This window comes from Typopeltis vanoorti, chromosome 7, assembly GCF_054136105.1.
Source record: "Typopeltis vanoorti isolate ZY-2024b chromosome 7, IOZ_Tvanoo_1.0, whole genome shotgun sequence".
In the NCBI taxonomy this organism is placed as follows: Eukaryota; Metazoa; Arthropoda; class Arachnida; order Uropygi; family Thelyphonidae; genus Typopeltis; species Typopeltis vanoorti.
Window position 1 is genome coordinate 27,438,568 of NC_143555.1, and position 26,392 is coordinate 27,464,959.

At 36.1% G+C, this 26,392-nt stretch overlaps 1 protein-coding gene across 2 annotated transcripts in view; it reads left to right on the plus strand.

Moving 5' to 3' along the window:
• Positions 1 to 26,392, plus strand: part of Nedd4 (E3 ubiquitin-protein ligase Nedd4) — a 523,801-nt gene that overhangs the window by 86,705 nt on the left and 410,704 nt on the right. For both annotated transcript variants that reach the window (XM_090395739.1, XM_090395738.1), the window contains exon 3: positions 2,189 to 2,270. In XM_090395739.1, coding sequence (XP_090251865.1) covers positions 2,214 to 2,270 — 57 coding nt within the window. In that variant the 5' untranslated portion in view covers positions 2,189 to 2,213. The remainder of the gene's footprint in view (positions 1 to 2,188; positions 2,271 to 26,392) is intronic.

Consider the following 26,392-nt stretch of genomic DNA (forward strand, 5'->3'; position numbering starts at 1 on the left):
ATTGGCCATATCGGGTAACTGTCTTTGTGGGTTTTGATTGGTCCGAACATACATATTGTCCGCACCACACGATATTATATATGTGTGGTGTGGGGTGTTGTGTGTTTTTCATTGTGGTTTTGTCTATCTTGTTTTGATTTTTTAGGGCATATAGGGTGCTTTTGATTTGTTTTATGAGGTCGGGGTGGAGTCAATTTGGAATTTTTGGTAAGTGTGTTGGTCATTTAAGATAGCTGTTATTTTGTTGTGGGAATCAGTTTGGTTTGCCCAGGAAGACATCCTCACTTCATTGGATGCAACTTCATTATACACTAACGTGGATGTTCCCAGAACATTAGACATCGTACACACACACTACTCACAGAAGACCACACCCTGCACTCTAATACAAAATTAATACCTAATGATATTATAAACTTAATCAAACTAATAATCTCGGTAGACTTCAAGTTCAACAACAACATATATATTCAAAATTTTTGGTCTCCCTATGAGCAAAAACATCAGCGGACAACTAGCGGAATTATTCCTAGTACACATAGAATCACTCCTACTCCACCTTTTCTTCCTCCCAGGCATCACCTTTTATGACAGATACGTGGACGATATTCTGTGCATTGGGGAACCTACACACATCACCACCTTACAAGCATCCCTAAATAGTTACATCAACAGACTAAAATTCACCATAGAAACCGAACAGAACAAATCAATCAATTTCTTTAACTTGATATTAATCAGAAAAAACAACAAAATAGCCACGAAAATATACCACAAACCCACACATATTGGAAACTACCTCCATTTCTACTCATGCAATTCATGTTCTGTTAAAAAAAAAATCAGTCATCCTATCGCAATTCATAAATGCTTACAAGTTTTCAACTAACCATAATTATCTCAACACAGAAATAAAAAAAACTAACACAGATTTTTAAAAATTGCAACTATCCCACACAACTAATAAATTATGCAAACAGGACAGCAAATACCCGTCAAAACAAACCCAACAACCAAAACATACTTCCCAACACAAAAAAGTTGTCAAACTGCCATACATCCAGAACACATATAAAACCTACAAATACATCTTCAAACATACTGACTACAAACTGGTATTCACCACAAACCAAAATTTTTCAAATCTTCTAAAACCTACTAAATCTCATACATAGAAAGAAATATTAGAACACAACAACATAGTCTACAAATTTCCCTGCCAAAAAAGACTGTGATATCACCTACACAGGTTCTACCATCAGGTCTTTATGGGCAAGACTGCAAGAACACTTCTGTGACTGTAGCATCCCTATTTTAGAACATTTAAACACTAAAAAATGCAACATCAAAAAGAAAATTAGAATACAAAGTACAGGGAAAACAGAAATAGCAGTTCACGCCCTTGAACAAAAACATACTCCCAAAGTCGGCAAGGCCATCATAATAGACAGACAAGACAACGAAACAATGCTTAGAATATCAGAAACGATACCCATAAAATGTGACGAGAACTCGATCAACATCCACCGACCCTACATAATCTCCGAGTGTTGGAAGCTTCACAACATAAAAATTAGATCACAATTCTGACCAATAGGCGATAGCACAAACACTTCAAAGGCAGAAACACCAAGCTCACACGACATAGCATTCACTTCTTCCATGAGTTCAGACGACGACCTACATGGTCGAAACTGCTTTCACTCAGTCAATCCTCTCCCCGGCCTCCTTTTCCCATAAACTCTTCCCCTTCTTCTAAAAAACAGTTGCTATTTTCAGTCCCCTTTTTCATCTTTTACCACCCTACAAAAAAAGTGCTCCACCACCCTTAAAAATAATATATGTATATATGTTATTCAAAAAACCTGGGATTTTTCAAATTAATTCTCCCACATTGCCTAAGTCCCCCCACCCCTTTCAACACTATAACAGCAGAAGTATGCACACCGCAGAAAGAAGACAGGCAACATCCAAGAAAAGGTATGTGGGAATTTTCTTCTATTATGCTACATATATTTGTCTCTAAAATACATCTGCAATGCCCTAAAAATTCTTGAGTAAAAAGCCAATGACATTCCTAAACAAAAGCAGGCAAAATAGCCGTAAAAATAATAATTACTTATATTTTATTATAATGAATTTATTTATTATTTATTTTATTTTATTTCTGTTTTACCCTTGAAAACAGTGATCCTTACGTTCGCATAGATCTTATGAAGAATGACAGTGATGTAGTTATTGATTCAGTATATACAAAAACTAGAAAAAAGGTAAGTAATCAGTAATCACATTTGGTTAGAATTTTCATAGTATATGGTATTTAATAGTTTCATAGTATATTTCATCATACTCATGTAATTAATGAAGCATTTGTAATTTGTACATGTAGTGCATTTGGAATAATGGAGCATTGGAAAGTACCTGAGTTTGATTCTTGTTGAGATGAAAGGAATCTCTGTAGGCTTTTTTAGTTGAAGGTGAGTTATCTGATCTAATGTGGGGAATGCAGGGTTATTTTTTATCCCAGAAACTTAATTTTTCATCCAGTATCTTCATCATCAGCCATTGTCGATTTACTGCTGGATGAAGGCCTTTCCAAGATTACTCCAAAACTGTCTGTCCATGGCTCTCCTTTCCTATGTCACTCCTGCAAATATGATGATATCATCAATTCACCGTGATTTAGGTTGGCACTGTGGTCGTTTTTCCTCTCATGGAATCCAATCCAGTACTACTTTTGTCCATCGTTGGTCTTGTCTTTGAGCAATATGCCCAGTCCATTCCCACCTCAGATGTTTCACTCTTCCTATGATGTCAGTCACTCTGGTTTTGATTTCTTATCAATATATTCCGTTTGTGATCCAGTCTTATGATACCAAGCATACTTCTTTCTATACCAAATTGTGTTGTTCTTAATTTTTGAATTTCCTTCCATTTAGTGTCCATGTTTCCCAGCCATATGTCAATATAGGAAGAATACATTGTTAAAAACTTTTCTTTTCAGGCATAATAGTAGTTGGCTTTTGAATATGGAATGTAATTTTCCAAGTGCTTTCCACCCAATGACCATACGCCTTTTAATTTCATCCATGATATTTTGTTCCATTGATATCTGTTGTCCTAAGTATATGTAATGATCTACTTGTTTAATTTCATCATTATTGATTTTTATTATTTCTGGTTGGACATAGCTATTGGACATAACTTGGGTCTTCTTTAGGTTTATCTTTAGTCCAGCTGTTTTGCTAGCAATTTGGAGTTCTTGGATACGAGTCTGTAATTCATGAGCAGTTGGAGTAAAGATAACTATGTCATCTGCAAAGCGTAAATGGCTTAAATATCTTCCATTTATCTTCAGTCCTTTCCTTTCCCAATCAAGAAGTTTGAATATTTCTTCTAAGCACACTGTGAATAATTTCAGAGATATTGTGTCACCCTGTCTTATACCTCTCTGTATATCCACAGTAGAGATGTTTCCATTGAATAGGATTGCTGCTGTGGCATTGGTGTGTACTGATTTGATGGTCCTGGCGTGTGGCTCCTCCACTTGTTGGTTTTATAATGCTTTAAGTATTGCACAAGTTTTTATTATATTAATATTTATATTATATTATATTATATTTATATTTTATTATATTATATTTATTATATTAATAAAACCAAGACATAATGGTAACAGGTATTCATTACACCATTCAATAATCTGTTGTGCAACTTGAATGTGGTCCATTGTACTATAGCCACTTCGAAAGCCTGCCTGTTCTTTTGGTTGTGGTAGCTCAGCTCCAGAGTCGTACGAAGTCTATGAGCTAAGACTTTTTGAACCATTGATAGTAGACTGATGGGTTGGTAGTTCGGCAAGTCTTCTACCTCACATTTTTTATGTAACAGAATTAGGGTAACCTTCTTCCATGTTCTTGACACATCATTTTTCTTCAGGCATAAAGTAAATAGCTTTGCTAAGAGTTTGCAGATCATTTCTCCACCTGCTTTTAGAAGTTCAGCTATAACTCCATCCTCACCTTCAGCATTTCCATTTTATAAGCTTTGGATGCCCTGGTAGAATCTGTGGTACCTCAGCTATTTCGTAGTTTTCTTCTTCAATTAATGTTTATGTGCTGCTTCCCCGTAGTGTGGGCAGGCCAACCTGACACAAAGTTTTCATGGTGTATTAGTTGCAACCCCTTTTGGTAGAATTTTATTGCCACTTTCTTGTGTGCCACTCCTGCGTCGGGCAGGCAGGTGGCATCACTGACACAAAGTTTATGCAGCATGTTTGTTTCGACTCTAACAAATGCAATCGAACAAACACTTATTTCATGTAATTGAAAATTTGGACAAATGTTTTTAGTTAGATGCTATGCTTCGCAATACAACAAATGGTTTTGCTTAAGTCTATGCAGCATAGTTTTTGTGGGAGGAGACATGTTTCATTAGGTAGTGCTGTTTTATCCCAGTTGTCTTTAATTGCACTATTTGTTGACAAACATATTATACAGACTGCAAATGTCTCTGTACCTTATTCAGTGATACAATAAAACTACTTCTTTTTCTTCTTGCATCCGCAGTATATTGTGTTATTCTTGTAGATTAACTTATACATTGATAATCCATAACTGTCAGATTTTAGGGAAAGACAACGTATACTAGAATATTAATTAAAAACTTTAATTAATACTTCCTATATTTCGGTAATGTTACATTACCATCTTCAGGGAACACAAAATAATGATATGTGTAGGCAGTCACTAACACTAAACAAATATGGCTGAAGAAAACTGAAGTCGGTCCTAGAGTCCTAAAGGTGCCCCCTAGTGGGCTAAATTGGGTTGTCTTGGCTGTTGGGCTGATGTTCTTAGAATACAAGCTTCCCATATTTGGGGCAGTCTCATGCATCCAAATTTGTTGAGGTTTGGGAAGTTTTTTTTAGAGCTCAGGCTGATTCCAGGAATGATCTCTCATATTTATACTTGGTCCATGGGGTTAGCCTAGTGGCCATGCACTTCACAACCATATGCCTGGGGAAGGAGTGACCTAGGTTCGATTCTCATTGACGACGTGAGGAGCTTAAGGATCTTCCTCAGCTATAGCCAAGTTAGTCGGTCTTGGGCATGGACAGCAGGATTTCCTCCCCGCCCAGTTTATTTGAGGTTTTTTATCCCGCAAGCAGGCAAACTGGCCCGGTGAACACACATGGATTACAGTCATGAATATCACTCTTAGTGGATGCAGCAGAGGAGTGGCGAACTGGCTGCATTAATATGCCAGTAACCACTCATTAGGAGCGGACTCGACCCCCCCTCCTAGTGCAGATGAGAAGGATAGGATTTATATTTGCTGCGGTTTAGTAAAGTGGCTTTCTTCCAGTGTATTTTGTGGCCTGTGTCCAAAGCATGGTCAGCAAGTCCTGAGTGGCTGTACTGGTAGAACCAGATATAGTGCTTATGTTCAGATCCTGATATTAGCTGCCCTGCCTCTTTGGCAGTTGTAAGACAGTTTGCAACTACAAGGGACCTGGTATACTCCTGGTAGGTCTAGGAGGAAGTGGCTTGTCTTTGGTGGAGCAGATAAGAGATGCCAATTTTTTATATGGTTTGTAATAGGTTGTAAGGTCATATTTTTTAAGATTTTTGTTAGATTTTCAGAAGTATCCCAGATATAAAGAATGGTGATAGATTTAGAGTAATCTATATTATGGAGGGGTGGGGGGGGGTTGTGGTTAATTGGTTTTAATATTTTTTGAGGGTTAAAGGTGTTAAGAATATGGTTAAGTTCAGTAGTTAGGGTATTGTTATCTGAACTGATTAATTTTGCCCTGTTATAAAGGTTTTTATAATCCCATATTGTTGGGAGTGGGGGGGGGGGGAGTGATTGCTGGTGAATGCATCTATACATACCTATAGATACATTCACCAGCAATACCTAAAACCTATACATACAGGTAAATACCTGTATGTATAGGTTTTCTGTAAACAGAGAAAGCCAGGGATCCATCAGGTTGGCATGTAATCAGCATGTTTAGGAAAGGGAGGTTGTTATTGTTTTCCTTGGAAAAGGAAAACAATAACTGGAACTTGGGGTGTTGATTGTTTAAGTGTGTTAATAAGTTATGGAGTGTATCCAAGCCATGCAGCCAAATAGCGAACACATCATCTACATAGTGTAGATGATGTGTTCGCTATTTGTAGTGTAGCCAAACAGTAGGTTTATGTGGAGCCGAGTTTAAGGCATTTTCTTCATAAAAGATCTCCATAAAGAAGTTGGCCAGGGGTGGAGAACCCATGGCTGTCCCCTCTATCTGTTTGTAGAATTTTCCTTGCCAAACAAAATAGCCTGAGTTCATGGTGATCTGAAATAAGGCTGAGATATTGGGAGGAAATTTGGCTTGGATGAGGTCCAAGGTATCTTTGAGTGGGACATTGGTGAATAAGGAGGAGACATCAAAACTAACCATTATGTCAGTGTGTTGCAGTGAGAGGTTTTCTATACTGACTTTAAAACGGGTTGAATTTTTTTTATGTGAAGGTGTGTTGCCAGTATATTGTGTGAGCACTTTGGCTAATTTGTATGTGGGGGAATCAATGCCATCCACAATGGGATGTAATTTCACATTCTGTTTGTGGATTTTTGGTAGTCCATATGTTCAGGGTGGGGTCTAGAGTTAAAAGGTTTTCGTTTGTCTGTCACTTCCACAGGCCAAGAAATAACCTTCTTAAGGAGCCTGTGAAGTGTTCTGATTTGGGAGCTGGTGGGATCATATTCTATAGGGAGGTAGGTAGAACAATCTAACAGTAAAGAGATAAGCTTACCTGTGTAGTCAGTTTTGCTTAGAACTGCAGTGGCATTAGTGAACTTCAGTTGTTTTCTTCAGCCGTATTTGTTTAGTGTTCACGCCTTTGTGCACGTCATTATTTTGTGTTCCGTGAAGATGGTAATGTAACATTACTGAAATATAGGAAGTATTAATTAAAGTGTCTATTAGTGATTTATATTTCACAAACAAATCCCTTTCCATCTATTCATAAGATTTTTTTTTTAAATTATGCTCATCATAAATGCAAACATGAAAGTCTAGAGTTTATAGGATCACATATTCTTCATTCCACCCGCTGATACTTATAACCCATGCACACATATCGTATCACAGATGTTAATTATTCATACTCCATTTTACAAGTACTGAAAGTATTTTTATTCATGCCTATTCTTTCCCTTCTTTATATTTGCTATTCTTTACATCTTTTAGTAAATCAAGTATTGTAACTAATAATCGAATATATCATTTTCTTTAATTATTGTTTTTTAATATATTCTGAAAAGAACATTCCTTTTCACTTATCCCCCTCTCCTCAATGCTGGTTTAGTTACAATCGAAGAAACCATTACGAAAAGTGCATGACATGCAGGAATGAAATTGTCTATATATTTGCTCACTTTGACAGATGGTTCAGTTCGTTGCAAGCGAGATATGATCACCCCCAACCTGAGTGTGTTAAGAGTGGAATGCTCATTATGGACTTCCTAGTTTCATTTAATGTACAGTTTGTTTTTACATAACATATTTTCCATCTATGAATTTATTAAGTCAGCTGATATTTACATGATTCATTCCAGTATCTTCCAAGTACAGTGCACTTGTTAGAAACAGATAGGCACTGAAGACACTTATATACACTATCTGATCAAAAGTATCTGGACACCTACTCAAAACTGTAATCAGACTTTCCCTGTGACAGTAGTGGACATTAATACAGGGTGGGTCCACCCTTTGCTTCTATGACTGCTCTAACTCTGCTGGGGAGACCTTCTACCAGGTGTTGGGACGTCTCTGGAGGAATGGTAGCCCATTCTTCCTGAAGAGCTGTAACCAGTGCAGTTTGTTATGTGGGTTGTTGGGGTCTGGAGCGAAGTCGGCGTTCTAATTCATCCCAAAGGTGTTCTGTGGGATTCAGGTCAGGGCTCTGGGCCTGCCAGTCCATTTCTGAAACGTTATTGTCCTCAAACCATTCCCTACTCGCAGAGCTTGCTTTATGGCAGGTAGCATTGTCATGCTGATGCATACAATAGTCATCACCGAATTGTTCTTCTACTGTAGACAGTACGCAATGAGTAACAATGTCCTTGTACCCTTCTGCATTTAGATTTCCGTGTAGTGTTACGAGAGAGCCAAGTCCATTCCATGAAAAACACCCTCATACTGTAATGCCACCTCCTCCAAATTTCACTGTTGACACTACACATGCTTGCAGGAATCATTTTCCAGGCATTCGCCACACCCAGACCCTCCAATCGGACTGCCACATGGTAAAGTGGGATTTATCACTCCAAATCACGCGATTTCCAGTTGTCCACTGTACAGTGGTGTCACTCTTTACACCACTGCAGGTGGCACTTAGCATTCACAAGAGAAATGTTTGATTTATGGGCAGCTGCTCGACCATGAAACCCCATTCCTCTTAACTCTCGACGCACAGTCCTGGTGCTGGCTGGACAGTTAGTAGCAGTGCAGAGCTCCTGGGTGATTGTTTCACTCGATGTCTGGATTTCCATGAACCACCCTCTTCAACACTCGATGGTCCCTGTCTATCATTAAACACGGCCTATCTGACCGTGGTTTTGTTATGGTTGTGCCTTCATTTCCACTTCACAATCACGTCACCAACTGTTGACTTGGGCAACTTGAGGAGGGTTGAAATGTCTGACAGATTTCTTACTAATGTGGCAACCAATAGCTAGTCCACATTCGAAGTCACTGAACTCCCTTGAATACCAATTTTGCTTGTACTTCTTACCACTTAACAATAAACAGCTCCGTGCCTCCTTTTATACTGGTAAGTGAGGTCGTAGTGACATCTAGACTTCAATTTATGAATTACAGAGGGGTGTCTGGATTCTTTTGATCAGATAGTGTAGTAGAAAGAACTATTTGTAACAGAATAGATGATAATTATTGTCCAAGCAAAAATTCTCTGGTACTTTGCTAGAAATGAAATCAGCCAGTAATTTTTGGTGAAGTGGCCAGCTTGTCCAAAATACTACAAATGACAGTTGAAAATTGAAAGAATTATCGAAATATTGCCAAAATCTTAATAATGAGGATGATATGATCTGCAGATTTGTAAACTTTTTTGAAAAGTTTTGACTCCTTCTCAGCTGACTAATTATTGTTCTGAAATGTGTATGTTCTTCATTACTTGACTTGAGTATGAAAAACAAATAAAAAGCTGAATGTCATCAATAGAAAGGTGGAATTGAATATCACAAAAGGCAGAAAATTATTAAAAAGAGAGGATTGGAAAAAAAAAAAACAGGGAGTAAGGAATTATTAGAATGCAATGAGTTAATTTTTATGTGTTGCCAGTTGAATCAGTTACTAACAAAACCAGTTTGAGGTTTTTGTATAAGTGCCAGTTTGAAAAAACTGGAAGAAAGTCTTTGTAAAAGAAGTGCATGTGTGCATAGCATCCTTGATAGTTCCAAAGCAAAATTAACATAATTTTTAATCGCAAATAGATTTATCAGTGGAGCTCTCATGGATGAACCTATGGCATTAGGAAATAGCAGTGTTAAGACAAAGATTAAACCATGAAAGACAGACATTTCACACATGATTGACTTGATGCAAATTAGATTATTGAAAATGTGGATGTAAACACCTGATTTTTGGCCAGTTTGAGATGGCTGCTTTTTCATTGAAATGAAAAAGCAGCCATCAAAACTCCAGAGGAAAGATACTTATTATAAAACCTATTTGGGAGATGTTCACATGAATGTTATAGAGAGACATAAAAGTAAATTATATTTGACTAGAAATTATATTGTTTCTATATCACTAATGAGATTTTGATAATGGTCCAAGCCAGTCCTAGTAGCGACGCTTCACATAATGGATAGCAGCATATATATATATATGAAAGAAGATATACTGTGCAACTTAATGTGAAGTCAACCTCTATATACAAGTAGCCTAGTTGTGAAGATATGTTACATTCATACATGCTTGCATTTCAATTAGATAAGAATATAATTTACCCATTGAACAATTGAGACATGAAAGTTGGGGATGATAGATTATTATAAGGGAGTCAACAGCATAAAACCTGGGAAATAAACAAAGGAGGAAGACAAAATTTTTAATGTAGTGAAATTTTTGCAGCATTTAGTATTTCTGCAAATATAGGTCAATAATTTTAATGCCTTACCATACATGCCATTTAATGGTACTGTTATCTGCTCAAGATAACAGTAGCTTGCCAAGTTAACAAGAAACAACGAGCTAGCTTTTTAATAGAGCTAATGAAAGACCTTTGGTCTTTAAATGGGTTGGAATTATAAAAAATGGTTCCTTCATGTAATCTTTTAGATCCATATCATAGATAAAGTGTAAAGACATGTTAACATAGTAAATATAGACTTGTTTAGGGAAAAGATATTTCATATTGAAAGTAGTTCATCTGTGTAGGTTAAAACATGCAATTTGAATAAGGCAGAAGAACAAGTGTCACATGCTAAGAAGGGTGACATACAGTATTGTTGTCGAGTCCTTTGAAGAGTCCTAGATGCCTGCCCTGCACATGTCTATGATTCTGCTTGTATAGAGCTGTTGTTCAGGATTAGGATCCATTTCTTGCAAGGCCGCTGCAATTGCTGGACAGGCAAAGATGTGAGTGGGGTGACATACAGTTGAAACCAGCATAATCATTAAATGAATTTGCCAAGAATGAGAAACTCACAAACTTCAGAAATCTATAGACTATCACTCTGAATTCGATAAGGAAGATGTAATAACAAGTATTCAGAGTTCTCTTTGAATATACATTCATGTTTGAAACTACTACTGTAAACTGCATGTATATCCCTTTCGGAGCTATATTTAGTGTTGACACTATGGCCTGTGAACTTAGCTTGTGAATTTTATGGTAACAATCAATGTAATATTGGTGCTCACTAATTCTCTTCTTTGCTGAGTGGCCAGTTTGTCCAGAATACTACAAATTCACATGGGATCTGAGTCTCTCTTTTTTTCTTCCTGGTTAAGAACAACTTAATCTGATTATTTGAAATGTCATCTGCAAGTCCAGGATTATACTACCAAGCTTGGTTTTTTTTCTTGTATCTTGCATGATTGTTAACATTTTCTGATGTTAACTCTGGTAAGTTATCTGTAATGGTGCTTGGTTCTGTCAATTAATTCTTGGCTCTCCTTTATCACATTCATGAGTGTATGGAGATCCCTGTACTCGTGACCTGGCTTACTATGGATAAACAGAAAGAACTGTTGACATCTGCCTTGGAGAATATAAAAAATACATTCAGCACCATTGTTATGGCAAGTTGAAACTAGCAGACCATGCTTGGGTACCCATTCACATGGATCAAATGGAAGAAAAACAAAAGTGCTACACAGAAGTCATGTCAGAGACTGTTTTTGGAATCATCAGCAGCTTTAAGACGGTCTCCAAACCTCAACAAGTATGACTGCTTTAATTTACCAAAAATCTGGGAAACATTAATTTTAAGATCAAATGAATACTTGTTAATCGTTATCCAACAATTTATGGTTTTAGTTGGGACTTTAGTTCCTTGTTGTCTGTTTCAATTTTTAAACTAGTCCTACTGTTGACTAATTGTTGTTGCTCACATACCATGACAAAATGTTTTTTGTTCTCTGAAGATATTGGGTATAACAACAGCAAAATATCAGCAGATGAGTTAAGTAAATGTTATTTTCTTATTCTTTTCATGTTGTGAATTAAATCTGTTGAATAAACTAAACATGAACTTCCAACCCATAAGCCTTTCTACCCATTTGTTTTTAATGACTTGACTTTGTTTTTAATGAATTGCCATTAATGTTTATATTAAAATCATGAAGTCTCCTAAAGCTAAATCAATATGTAGTCACTCTTAATTCTGTGCAAGTGACAGTATTGTGGTTCACAAAACTATTTACCAAAACCAGTTCTTCCAAAATGAATGCAGTCCATATGTTCCTGCAAACAAACATTGTTGATCAGCTTGGCTGTCCAATTTTTCAACATGTAGGAATTTGGAGAGTAATACTGATGCTTGAAAAGAGAAAAATGAAAATTTAATAGCAACAAGAGAGTATTGGATGTATATGAGTATTGGTTTTAGTAATTGTTGAAAAGGTTTTTACTGGGCAGTGTATTACAAACTCTTACTTTTATCCATTTGTTAATCTTGCATATCATCAAATTAATTTACTGACATGAAAATTCAAGCCATGTACAAGATACTATCGTAGTATCTTGTACATGGAATGAAAATGACTGCATGAAAAGTTTATTATTAACTGGATTTCTATTTACAATTTTCCTTCAAATTTTTCTCTTATCTGTCAGTATCCCAATATGGGTCAGATCTTAGATTTTGCTCTTCTAAGGCATTTCTAACTACATCAGTCCACCTTGTTCTTCCTCTAGGTCTTTTTCCTACCATCCTGACATCAGACACCTTTTCCACTAATGCTCCCTCTCCTATTGGGTTTACACAGCCTTGCCATCTGATATTAGCTCTGCTCACATATTCCTGAATGCTAATAATACCACGTTCCTTCCTTATATCTCTATTTTTAATGATTCTGCCACTGATGCCATTCATTCAATCCCCTAATTTTTCTCACAACTCTCATTTCTGTATTTTACTTCTATCCCAGTGCTCAGATCCATGAGCTAAAATTGGTTTGAACACTGTCTTATGTGCTACTAGGTCCTATGTTTTGAATAATTTTTTTTTTCCATAAAAATTTATTCACTTCACTCCCCATGTTACCAGCCTTGTTCTGCTATCTACACTGCTTGGAAAGGTCACTGGCTACACCATGGGCAAGGTACATTGTGCCATGTGACGAGTCATGTGTTTGTAACCTATATAAACTGGAGGAATATGATGCTCCCAAATCAGTGCAACTGTACCTGCTTGAAATGACTGCGTGAAGTGAACCATCAGAGTTTGAAAGAGGCATTTTGATAGGATGCCATGTTGCAGGCCTATCTGTTTGGCAAACCGTTGACAATTTGTGCCATCCCAGGTCAACAGTACCATACTGAGATGGAATCACAGGGAGTCAACTGCAAGTGCTACCCACAGTGGACAACTCACCACATTAATCAAACATGATTGTACTGCAAAGGATAATATGTAAAAACCACCATTAGTCAGTTGAAACATTGAATGCGGAGTTCTGGGCATCGACTAGAACACAAATTTTCACAAAAACATTCAGAACCAAGGCTCACAATATGGGTTTCCATGGTAGGACTGCAATATGCAAGCCCCACATTACCCAAACCAACTTGCAGTATCGTCATCTTCAGTGATGTAAAGAATATATACAGTGGATTGTGAAGCTTGGAAAGCTGTGTTATGGAGCTATGAATCACGCTACACCCTATACTGAGCAGGTGGACTGGTGTTGGTGTGATGGATGCCCAGTGAACATATCTTACCAGAGTGTGTACCCAACTATGAAATTCGTGGTGGTGGTGTGAACCTGCTTTTCCTGGATCTCTGTTTTTGTTGTGCCATGAACATTGAACTCTGGGAGGTATCTGGACATTCTGGACAATGCAATGCTTTCTACTTTGTGGTATTTCTATGGAACTGATCATAGAAACTGGAACTGAATGTTCACAACAGTCCAAGACCTCATTGCATGTATATAAGAAGAATGGCCCAAAATTTCCATTGAGCACTCTCGTGTGTGTGTAAAAATTATGTAGAATTGCTGCAGTCATTGCAGTGAAAGCGGGTCCTACATTTTATTAAACTGGAAGCCATGACTCTTTGTTCCTCACACAATGGTGCTTGTTGATTTCTTGCCAACAATCAATGTATTTCCATATTTAATTTGAAATTTTAACTAAAAAATTAAATATGGAAATAAAATAACAGTATAGCATCCTAAATAGCTGAAATGTTTTATTTGCTCTTTAGTTTTCCCTATTCAGAATGCAACATCCCCAATTTTTATATCAGGTTTAATGCAACTTTCCTTCATAGTGTAATCCATACAGATGATGAATAATGATAGTGTGCAACCTTGTGTGCATCCTTGTCTTGCACTTGTTTAACATCAAACTACCATCCAGTATCTCTCAATTCTTGATGTGACTTATGATTTAAATGTAGGCTATATATTGCTTGATATAATATTCACATTTTGGAAAATTATGGAGACAACTACCGTGTTTGAGTAAAACTTTAGTTTAATATAAACCAAAATCCACATTCAAAATTTCGAGCTTTATATCTAGGTAATTTTCTGGAGCATGTATACTATATACAGAGAAACAAGCTGCACTACAATCTATATGGTTTGTTAAAGTTACTGACCAACTGTTACAACAATTATTGGCCTGATCTCTGGTGTGTGGGGGGGAAAACTTACTATATCAATGTTGAGGAGTAATTTTTTTTTTTTTTTCCTACCAGAGGTCAGGCCAGTAATTGTTGTAACGGTTGGTCAGTAACTTTAACAAACCATGTAGATTGTAGTGCAGCTTGTTTATCTGTATATAGTATATATGCTCCAGAAGATGACCTTGATATAAAGGTCGAAACGTCGAATGTGGATTTTGGTTTTTATTAAATTAAAGTTTTACTCAGACACGGTATTTTTTCAAGAATTTTTCAAAATGTATTCGGATCACTGTGTAAACCTAAAAGAAATGATATAATGTTCCATTTAAATCCTGTAATTATAGTGTTTTGAACAACTTTTCTCTTGGTACATCCTGTTATATTCCCATGATTTGCATAAATCATTTCTCAGTAATTCTCGCATTGTTCGCATTGTTTTGTTACCTGTTTTATTGATGGCTACTAAGACAGCTCTGTTCCAATCATCTGCAGTGCAGCTATTGTAAAACTTTTATACCCCTATATTTGAGCATTTTTGGTTAAATATCTATCACAGATACATTTCTGCATTTCAGGCTTTATCTTTCTGACGTATCGATATCTACTCCTGATTATAATTTTTAGCAGCTTCTGTAGTCCTGTGAAAGTGGTATTTGCATCCATTGAAGAAAGCCATTCTGTGTTTGAATCTAGTTATCAACTAGAGGAACTTTTTCTCTAGTTGATAACTAGATTTCAACCCCCTAAATTACCTCCCCCCTCAGCCAATTCCCAAGTTATTCAATCTTGGACATGGACATGCAAATTTTTTCTCTCAGAAAATCAAGTTTTTCATCCCATAAACTCAAGAAAATTGACTATAGAACTCACTATTTCAGACAATAGTATACTGTGTTAGAATCATGAGATGACTGCAATTGTCTTTTTTTTTTTTTTATTATTCATCAGATGTTGTTTACAATTAGTGATAGTCTTGGGCCAGCTATTTCTGATTGGCTACCAGTGGAGATTGAACTGGAACTTCAGTCTCCAGAAGTTAGGGTAAAATGGCCTCATAAACCCTTGTAGGAAATAAAAGGTGCTATTGAAATTAGCAGATTGCATTGTTCCCAAATGTTTTCTACCACCATTCTGTCATGTCTTGTTTCATTTAACTGTCTTTCAAAGTAATTTTACTCCATACATGCTTAATGTATTAAAAGGAACTGTCTGTTGCTTCAGAAGAAACTATGTACAGTGGTATCTCGCTAATCTGAACCTCTTTAGTCCGAACCCTCCAGTTCGGAAGTTTGAAAGAAAAAAAAAAGTTTTATTTGTTACGTATTTTGTGTACTATTATTTTTATTTAATAATTATTATTTTAACTATTATTATTTATTTCATTATTATTACAGCACAGTACAGTACAATTATACTGTATTGTGTTCACGTTTGCTTTTTTATACTGTACAGTACGTACTGTATTGTCATGGCATGAATCACCGCTATTGTTAATCAACAACAACGATGACTTAGCCTTATAAATCCTGGTTGTATATAACGCTCAGTTTTTCTTTGGTTATTGAAATGAAACATTGTCTGAGTTGTCATTTATTGTTTTGTGTTTTCATAAGTTTTCAGTGAATGATTATTGAAAAAACTGTCAAAAGGTCCAAAGAGCATGTCACAATCATGCTTGTGCAAACGCCTCAGGAAAACATAAATTAAAGTTACTTAGGACTGGAAAATAAAAACAAAACAAAACCAAGACCATTTAAGAACTGCTGCCTTTCTGTTTTGTACTGAAGTCAACGTAAAGAATGGATGAATGTCGAACTTTTTTCAAACTGATTTCGTACCGTCTGTTAAAACTTATTCAAAATCCCAGAATTTAGAACAGAAAGCACTTTTATTATTGGATAACTGTCCTGGACATCCTCCGACAGATGAATTGATTAGTGAGGATGGAAATTTTATGGCTATGTTTTTGCCTCCAAACTATACTCCATTGTTGCAACCAATGGATCAGAACATAATACAATCCATTAAATTAAAATATCGTAAAGACCTGTTTTTAAATGTAATTTCCCAAAATTATGACGTTACCACATCAATAAAAAATATAAATTTGAATGATGTAGCATTCTCAGTTGCTGCTGCTTGGGAAGCCATCGAAACTGAAGCAATTTGAGCGTCATGGAAAAAACTGTGGTTTTCTAGAATTTACCAAGATAACTACGGTGACACACAAAAAAGAGAAAATTCAAAACGTGCATAATTTGGTTAAAAATATAAATCCAGATGTTGAAATTTCACAAATTGTTATGGAATGGATTACAGGTAGAACCAAAAGTGAATTCGAAATCAAATCAGATGCTGAAATTATAAATATGACGCTACAGAATGAATTAGAAGACGATGATGATAAAGAACTCAAAGAAAAAAAAGTAAAACATGAAGAGGCAGTTGACAGTTTTAATATGTATAGAATGGGCTGAGCAGGATGATATGCCATTCCGCAAAATTTTATTGCTAATGCAGCTCCGAGAAGAAGCATTCGAAAAACGTTTGGCTTCCAAGAGCAAAAGAAATTTGGTGACTTTTTTACAAAGAAATTAAAAAAACTTTTTTTTATGTTGTGTACAAGAAAGTGATATTTTTACGCAAATTAAGTTATGTACAGAACTATGCAATTTTATTAAATCAGAATCCTCAACAATACAGGTACATACAAACTAAATTTTTTTACTAAAATAAACTTGTGTACTGTATTATTTTTTAAGTTTTACATTACAATACAGTAGCTTTTTTTCTATCAGTTACTTCATTTATTTACAGAATTAAATTGATTTACTATTAGAATCTGATTATTTTTGTCTTAAACGCTAGTTATTGTCGTCTGTTTGGGGAAATTTCGCTAATCCGAACTTTTCGCTTCTCCGAACGAGCACGGTTTTTATTAGTTCGGATTAGCGAGATACCACTGTAATTTTTTTTTATTATCGCATTTATCTACACTTAACTCAGCTTCCTTTACAAAAAATTCATCCATTAATTTTTGGGAGAACTGTTTGTTTCCGTCATAATGCTTTTTTCCTGCTTTCATTATTATTATTTTTTTTTTTTAACTTAAAAAAATTTTCCTTCAAACTATATCTCTTCCCTAAACTTCGAAGTTGTAGAACCTATTCTGTTCTAATTAGCAGTTATTCTTTCTCTCTCTCTTTCACTATATCAACTCCCTATTCAGATATGCAAACTTTGTACAAGTGCACTACTTACTGATGGGGCAAATAACATAGCAGCAAAATCTAAAGTAAATTGTTTGTCTTGTAACAAGACTACAATTGTTTACTAACTTGAAAAGCTCATTGGAGATTCAATATTTTTTCCTTCTCTCAAGTTTAAGTTACAGAAATTTAATTTTATAAATTTCAGGTGAAACCTTTTTTACAAATTAATATCACAGTTAAACAGTTTTTGACAGTTTGCAACTATACAAAGATTTCTTTTATAAAAAACATTACTAAAGAAATTTCCAATAATGCATTATCATAGAAATAATGCATTATCATTATACATTTAGGAAATATTTATATATATAATAAAACTTATTCTTTCCTTTTATTTATTTATTTTTGTGTTTGAAATCATACATTGCTAAACATTTTTTTTAAAAAAAATTATAAGATTATCTGATATTGTTAAATAGAAGATATCCTACATATGCATTCTTCTTTTCAATAACTTCTTCTTTAACTTTCTAAGTCCACCATCAAGTGCTGATTTTTCTATTCTTGGAAACAGTTTCACAATATACTTTTCTGTCTGAATCAATCAGTGTCTTCTTCAGTCCATCGCTGAGTCTCCAAAGTTTAGTAATTGTTTGCAAACTCTGAAAGCTACTCGGTTTCATTCTTTTTAAAAATTTAGTACATTTTTTTTTTCTTCCAAGCTAAATGGCTATTATTTTCTATTTCATATCCCTATACTCTTGTGTACAAAGCCAGTGTTAAGATATTACTATCAACAATCTTCTTCTTCAGCAGCTTGTCCCACTTAAGTAGAGTCGCTGTTGTTGGTGAGTCTCTTCCACATCCTCCTGTCTTGGGCTGTAATCACATTCAGGTCTTCCTCCACCAGCTCCCTCCATCTCTTCTTTGGCTGCCTACGCTTCCTCCTCCCCTGCACATCTATCTGCATGACCTTTCTTCCCACATATTTGTCCTCCCTCATCATCACATCAAACCATCTCAACCCTGCCTCCTATATCTTCGCTCCTAAGTTTGTACTTTCTCCGTTCCCCCCCCCCCCTCACATAGTCATTTCTCAGATGATCCTTTCTGGTCACACTGCACATCCACTTAGGCATTCTCATCTCCACTACCTCCATCCTGCTGATGTTATTTTTCCTCAGGGCCACAGTTTCCATAGCATACGTCATAGCTGGTCTCACTACATTCCTATAGATTTTGCCTTTTAGATTGATTCGCACCCTCTTATTGCATAGCACTCCAGCCATCTCTCTCCAGTTCCTCCATCCTGCATCCCACTTCCTTCTCATCCTCTTCCACTGTCGAACCTAAGTATCTAAAGTCCCTAACCTTCCTGATGACATTTACTTCCAGTTCCAGATCTCTCCCCTGACTGCCATCCACTTTGCAACACATACTCTGTCTTACTTCTGCTTGGTCTCATACCCCTCTCTTCTAGTACTTTCCTCCATCTTTCTAGTTTAGCTGCCACTTCTTCTCTTGATTCTGCACACAACACAATGTCAACTGCATACAACATTGTCCAGGGCACATCTTCTCTCACCTCCTCCATCACTACCTCCATCAAAATATTAAACAGGAATGGACTTAATGCTGACCCGTGATGTAAGCCAACTGTCACTTGAAAAACTTTCCGTCTCTCCCAGGCAGGTCCAAACTCTTGTCTTCACATTTCTGTACATCTCTGGAACCAACCTGATATGTTTCTCCAGTACCTTCTTCTCCCTCAGACACTTCCAGACTTTTGGCCTTGGCACTCTATTGTACGTTTTCTCCAGATCAATAAACACCAGATGTAGCTCCTGTTGTTTCTTTCTCTCAAAACCTTTCCGCCATCTACCATAACTCAAAGATAGCATCTGTCATTCATCGACCAGGCAAGAAGCCAAATTGTTCCTTTGCAATCTCTACCTTCTTCCTCAATCTTCCATCAAGAATCCTTTCTAGGATTTTCATTCTGTGGGACATCAGCTTTATTTCTCTGTAATTCTTAGTCTTGTGCATCCTCCTTTATGTAAGTGGGGACAAGAGTAATTCCTCCACTCAAACTTTTATGAACGGTTCCCACAATAGATCAACTTCCACTTCCCCCAGTGCCTTCCATGCCTCCACTGGGATCCTGTCAGGACCCACCGATTTTCCATTCTTCATCCTCTTCATGGCCTCCTTCACTTCCACTCTACAGATGTTCTGCACCATCCCCTCATAAGACTTCCCATCTTCTCTGTGAGTCTTCGCATTTTCCTCATTCAAAAGTCTTTCAAAGTATATTCTCCATCTGTTTCTTATATTTACATCCCTCCTTAAAACTCTTCCTCCAGAGTCTTTGATCTGCCTCACATGTAGGATGTCCTTTGATGCCTTATTTCTACATTTTGCCAATCAATAAATTTTTCTCTGTCCTTCCTTTGTTTCTAATTGATCATAAAGATCTTGATGTGCCATGGCCTTCACCTGCACAACTCTCTTGGCTTCACGCTTTCTCTCTTTGCACTCCTTTCTGTCCTCTTCCACTCGACTCGTCCCACTTCTGCTTTGCCTTCCTCTTAGCTGTCATTGCTTCTTGTACATTATTATTCCACCACCAACCCTCCCCCCCCCCTAATCTTTCCAGATGTTTCACCAAGCACCTTGATTGCACAGCGCAGAATTGCTTTTGAATTATGTCTCTGCTAATCTTGTACACTTTCTAGTCCATCCAAACTCCTCTCTAAAATGGTTCCTTACACTTTCCTCTTTTAAGCGAAACCACTTAATTGTCTTCATCCCATGGTTTCCAAACGTTCTTATCTCTGACCTTATTTTAAAGTCTGCGCACAGCAGCTGGTGTTGCTGCACCACTTGATCTGTTGAGATTACCTTACAATTTGTTACTTAAGATGTTTTCTTCTAGTCAAAATGTAGTCAATCTGTGAACTGTTGTTACCACTTCTAAATGTTATAAAATATTCTTCCCTCTTGCAGAAAAACAAGTTCACAGTTGTTAGATCGAATGCTACCACAAAGTCCACAATCCTCTCTCCTTCCTGGTTTGCCATTCCCACTCCATGGCTGCCATGCACCCTTTCACAGTTCCTATTCTGTCTTCCTGTATGTCCGATAAAGTCTCCTCCTCCAAGTATGATCTCGTTTTCTTCTAGTTCTCTCATTTATTCTTCTAGTATGTTCCGGAACTCATCTTTCTCTTCTGCTGTACAGCCAACTTGCGGGGCGTATACACATAAATCGACCACTTGCTCTTCTCCAAGACCTAGTTTCATTTGCATGATCCTACCCACTTCCATTACTTCTCCCTTCATTCTATTACATACCACAATACTGACACCATTTCTTTCCTCTTTATTCACTCCAGAGTAGAACAATTTATACTCATCTCCCAGTTCTTTCGCCTTCCCCCCCCTTCCACCTTGTCTCCTGCACAAATAAAATGTTCAACTTCCTCTTTCTCATCATGTCTGCCACCTCTCTTCCCCTTCCAGTCATGCTTCCAACATTCAATGTTCCCACTTGCAACATTCTCTCCACCTGCTAGGCTTGCTTCTTTAACCGCATCCGTCTTTAATGCGGTAACCCTCGTCCACTTCTCACAGCTGTAGGATGATATAGTTGCGCATCGCCTAAGGGGTATGCCCAACCTTTGTATCACCTTCTTTTCGACTCATTTGATTATAGGTATAGCTGGCAGTGAAGTTTTACGACCGGATGCCCTCCATGACGTCAACCCTCACCATTTACCTGGGCTTGGGACCGGCACCTATTGGGGGTTAGCTTGTCCCCTTCATTGATTGCATAGGACAAAATGACATAACAAAATAAGATATCACTATCAACAATAACATAGTCAATTAGACTTTTCTCGTGTCTTCTATGTGAATTTTTTGACATTTTTATTTCAGAAGATTGTGATGATTAGTTTGTGTGCTGAACTGAAATCCAGCAATGTAGAATTATAATTAGCTTTGCTTTTTTTTTTTTTTCTGAATTTTCCCCAACCATTTCTGTATTGATCATTCTTTATTTCTTACTCTGCAACAAGGACTATCTTTTTCTTTGCAACTATCTCTAATGACTCAAAAATTTCCTCCACTTGTTCCTTTGTAAAACTTTCTGCAGGAACATAGGTACAAATAAATTTTGTCCAATTTTTTTTACCTTTTTTTTTTTAACCTATTTTTGTCTTCCTTGTTGTGGTGATATTAATAATGTTGATGTTGTACTTCTCTAATTCCTATGGCAGTTTCACTCTTTTCTATTGATACTCATGTTATTGGTGCATGCCTTAAATTCTGCTAATGTCATTTCGACATTTGTCCATATCGCTCTACTTGAAACTGTTTGCCATTCAAGAAGATTGTCTTTGTGCATAGTGTTGAATACTAGCTATTGTTTTCCTGATCATTGGTTGAATAACATCTTACAGTTATGTAGAAGAATTTTACCTATTTTTGTCTTCCTTGTTTTGGTGATATTAATAATGCTGATGTTGTACTTCTGTAATTCCTATGCCAGTTTTACTTCTTTTCTGTTAATGATATAATTATGTTACTGGTGCATGTCTTAAATTCTGCTAATGTCAAGTTTGAGTTTGTTCCAGTAGTTAACTTTTCACTCTTTTCCTTGTTTAGTAGCTGGATCCTTGTTTAAATAGATGCCTTAGCTGGTATGACCTTTCATCTTGTGTCATTATTTTCTTTTGGTAAAAACTATCAGAAAGCACTTTGGTCAGCTGAACCCAAATTGCCAGACTGTCCTTAGTTCACTGTCCAGATTGATATTACTGGGATGTATCAGAAAGAGAGGATTGGTGCATTCTTTAAAATAGCTATGTGCAGGTCTCCTTCCAGTTATGTAGCTTTGTTCTTTAGTGACTTCCAAACTCTAGCATAAGGGCAATGTGCACAAACTGTAAAAGTAGTTGATGTGCCTAAATAATCATCTTAATATAAAAATACATTATTGTGGGCTATTATTGCTTTATATTATAGTGTTCAAGTTACTTCTTATAGCTTATTTTGAGGAGAAACTATGCCCTTTAAGATATTCCAAGCCAACTTAATTGAAGAAATTCTTTAGTAAAGAAGCCACTTGTTTTCTCTCACTTTACACAGTAGAGTGTAGCAAAAATATGGTGAAACACTATCTGACTGGAAATTTAAGAGCTTGTCTATTTAAAAAAAAAAAAAAAAAGTCGAACACTATAGAATAGTCTATAGCTTCATTTTTAGTTGTGAAGTTATGTTCATTATAATGTTCCTATATATATCTAAAGGGTATTCTAGTTTGTTCAGCCTTTAAGTTCTTTGGAAATTTAGTGTTCACATGAAAAATTGGAGAATGGTGGTAATTAACAAATTGGACTTAATTCTTGCAGTTCAAATTGCTTAAATGGGAGTAGGCATAGAGTTAAGACTACCTGCACTACCTACTTCGTAATCTCTTTCTGTTGAGGAAAGACCTTTCAGAAGACCATCCTTTTATCAACCATAATAAGACTCAAAGTCTGGTCTAGTAAACATCAAGAGGTTAACACTGACTGCAGAATTTTCTGATTTCTTTGACTTATCTAGCTCCTGACCATTGTCATTTCATTGAGCATTTGTTCAAAGAGTGCTAAGTGCTGCTACATCACTGTAATGATTCTTTCTTTATCTAAAATTTTGGAGAGTTATTAGTTAAAAGCAGTAGCATTCTATTTATTTATTTGTTATCATATTTTTATAAATCACATCTTGAAGTTGACTGTACACTGTACTGTACTGCACTAGCACATGGTGCATATCTTTTGAAATCTGTTGTTGTTATTCTACCTTGGTTGAATTGTCTGTTCACCAAAGATGATCTGTTAGATTTGGATGGAAATATTTGATTTAATAAATCATTATTAAACTCTTATGTATTACAGTTTCTGTTTTCTCATGTCATAAGTGCCACTAAAGACTTTTTTTCGTTTGGCTTAATGGATCAGGACATTCATATATTGTATTGTTGCTTGTTCACCCCCCCCCCACACACCAAATCAAAGATTGTGAATGATCCTTTCCTTCATGGTTACAGTGATCAGAATTCATCATAAAAATTACAGAACAACTACCATGTTAGAGTAAAACTTCAGTTTAATATAAATCGCAAAAATCACTCTAAGTTTCAACCTTCACATTAAGGTCATCACATCTGGAGTATACACATATATATAAAGAAACAAGCTGCACTACAATCTACATGGTATGCTAAAGTTACATTGATCTGGTTAACTATTAAAACTATTGGCCTGACCTCTGGTGGAAAAAAACTTAGTACATCAATGCTAGAGTCCTGTTAATATTATTATTATTATTGCTATCTATTTGGTTACAAATTGGATTCTGGTGTGTAATGGTGAATCCAAGTCTCATCCATAGTAATAAATTGATGCAAAAAATCAGTTTTATTCTTGTTAAAATGCTCCAAGCACTGTTCAGAGATTTTCATGCGAGTGTATTTTTGATCTGCTGTGAGCAAGCGTGGCACCAAGCTTGTGCAAAGCTTTTTCATATGCAATTCTTCATGCAAAACATATCCTAAACATTCTTTTGAAATTTTTTTGTTCTTAGAAGCAACAGAAGCCTTGAAACATACTCCAAATCTCAACAAACATGGCTGTATAAATTTGCCTAAGATTTGGGAGACAGTCATCTTAAGACATAACTAGTACCTGCTTTCTCTCTCTCGGTTTTTTAGGACTTTAGTCTTTGTATTATTGCTACAATATATATTTTTTTTTAGATAGAGGGTGCCTAATTAGGACTTTAGTCTTTGTGTTGTTGCTACAATTTTGTTTAACTAGTTCCTTTGTTGCACCATGTTGTTGTGGTCTCGCATACTGTGACAAACTCTGTTTTTGTGCTCTGAAGATGCTGGTTATAACACCAGCGAAATATCAGCAATAAGTCAATAATTAATTATTTACTTATAATTCTGTGTTCTGATATATATCAAAACTATACCACATGTTCTTTTGAAATGCCTATAGTCTCAGCAATTTCACGCACTTTGATTTGCCGGTCATCCAATATCATATCGGGCACTTGATTAATGATTTCTGGTGTTATGATAGTTATTAATTGGTCCTTTTCACTAAAATTGATACATAATATTGGATTTATTGGACCATGGTCTTGTTAAATTTATACATAATCGTCAACTAGTTTCGCCAGCCGTGTCTGTCTGGCTTTATCAAGACGAGAAAGGTTATACTAATATTAAATGCAAAAACAAAAGAATGCAGTAATGACTTAAAAAAAACAGTTAAACAAATTGGAGAGCACGCGTGACATCGAACGCATAAAGCATGAAGACTTAGTCATTGTTATTAAGTCGTGTTTTATAATTTTTTGCGTAATTTAATTCTGCTAAACTTAATAAATTTAATAGGTTTTTCCAAATGTCTTTTAATATTATTCCCTGGTTTCTATTGAGGTTATTTCCTGTCCGTACGACTACTGCAACTTCTTTAAAGGTTCTACATCTGTAATCCTCTTCGATATATGGCATGGAGCTGTTGTCCCAATCTATTGAATTGTTTGACGTTGAGAAATGATGTGCTAACCCTGAGGTGTCTGTTCTATTATTATTGACATCTCCGACATGCTCCTTCTTTCGGATTTCTAGGCTTCGTGAAGTTTGGGCAATGTAATTCAGTCAACACGTACATGGTATGCTGTAAACACCTGCATATTTGTAGAAAGCGATGCTATCCTTAGGGGATCTTAATAACTGTCATGGTTATGGTAGGTTTAAAAACAACTCTGATATTAAAAGGCTTCATAATTCTTGCTATTTTGGTGGAGACTGAGCCTGCATAGGGTATTACGATGAATGATATGTACTGTGTCGCCAGAGATTGTTTCTATAGAGAATTTTATTAATTATATTTTGAGGATAACCATTAAGTGATAGAGTTTTGATAGAAGGGAAAGCTCAGCACATACTTTTTCTTCTGTGATGATATTTTTAACTATGTTTTTTAGCATATGTATGATGCTAAGTTTCTGTGCATAGCGATGATTAGATGTAAAATGGAGATAACACCCGGTATCTGTAGGTTTACGATAGATTGTGTTTGATTTGCCCATTATCTTGTTTTTTAACTAATACAACCAAAAAGGGTAATTGGTGGTTGTTTTCCAATTCCAGTGTGAATTTAATTTTATGATGGAAAGAGTTTATTGTTTGGAGGAACTCATGTAAGGTATCTTCCTTGTCTTTCAAGATAATGAACACATCGTCAACATATCTCCACCAGACTGATGGTTTTGGATTTATATTTGCTACGATGTCATTTTCTAATTTTTCCATGAACAGATCTGCACACAGTGGTGACAGGGGATAGTATATCAACAACCATCTAGTTGTTGATATACTATGTTGTTTACTTGAAAGTAGTTGGACTTGAGGCAGTGGCGGAAGAGCTGCGTAATATCATTTGGAAAGAGGTCTTTTTTAATCCCAGTGACTTCTTCAACCGGTACGTTTGTGAACAAAGAGACCACATCCAGACTTGGCAATATGTCTGTGTTAGATATATTAATATTTTTAAGTTTTTCAATGAAGTGTTGAGAATTCTTTATGTATGAAGCTGATTTCCTTATCTTCTCTTTTAATAGGTTAGCGACGTGTTTTGCTAGTAGGTATGTAGGAGAGTATCTGCCATCTATGATCGCACGGAACCTCATCTTTATGTACTTTAGGTGCATGGTGTTAATGGATGTAAAGAT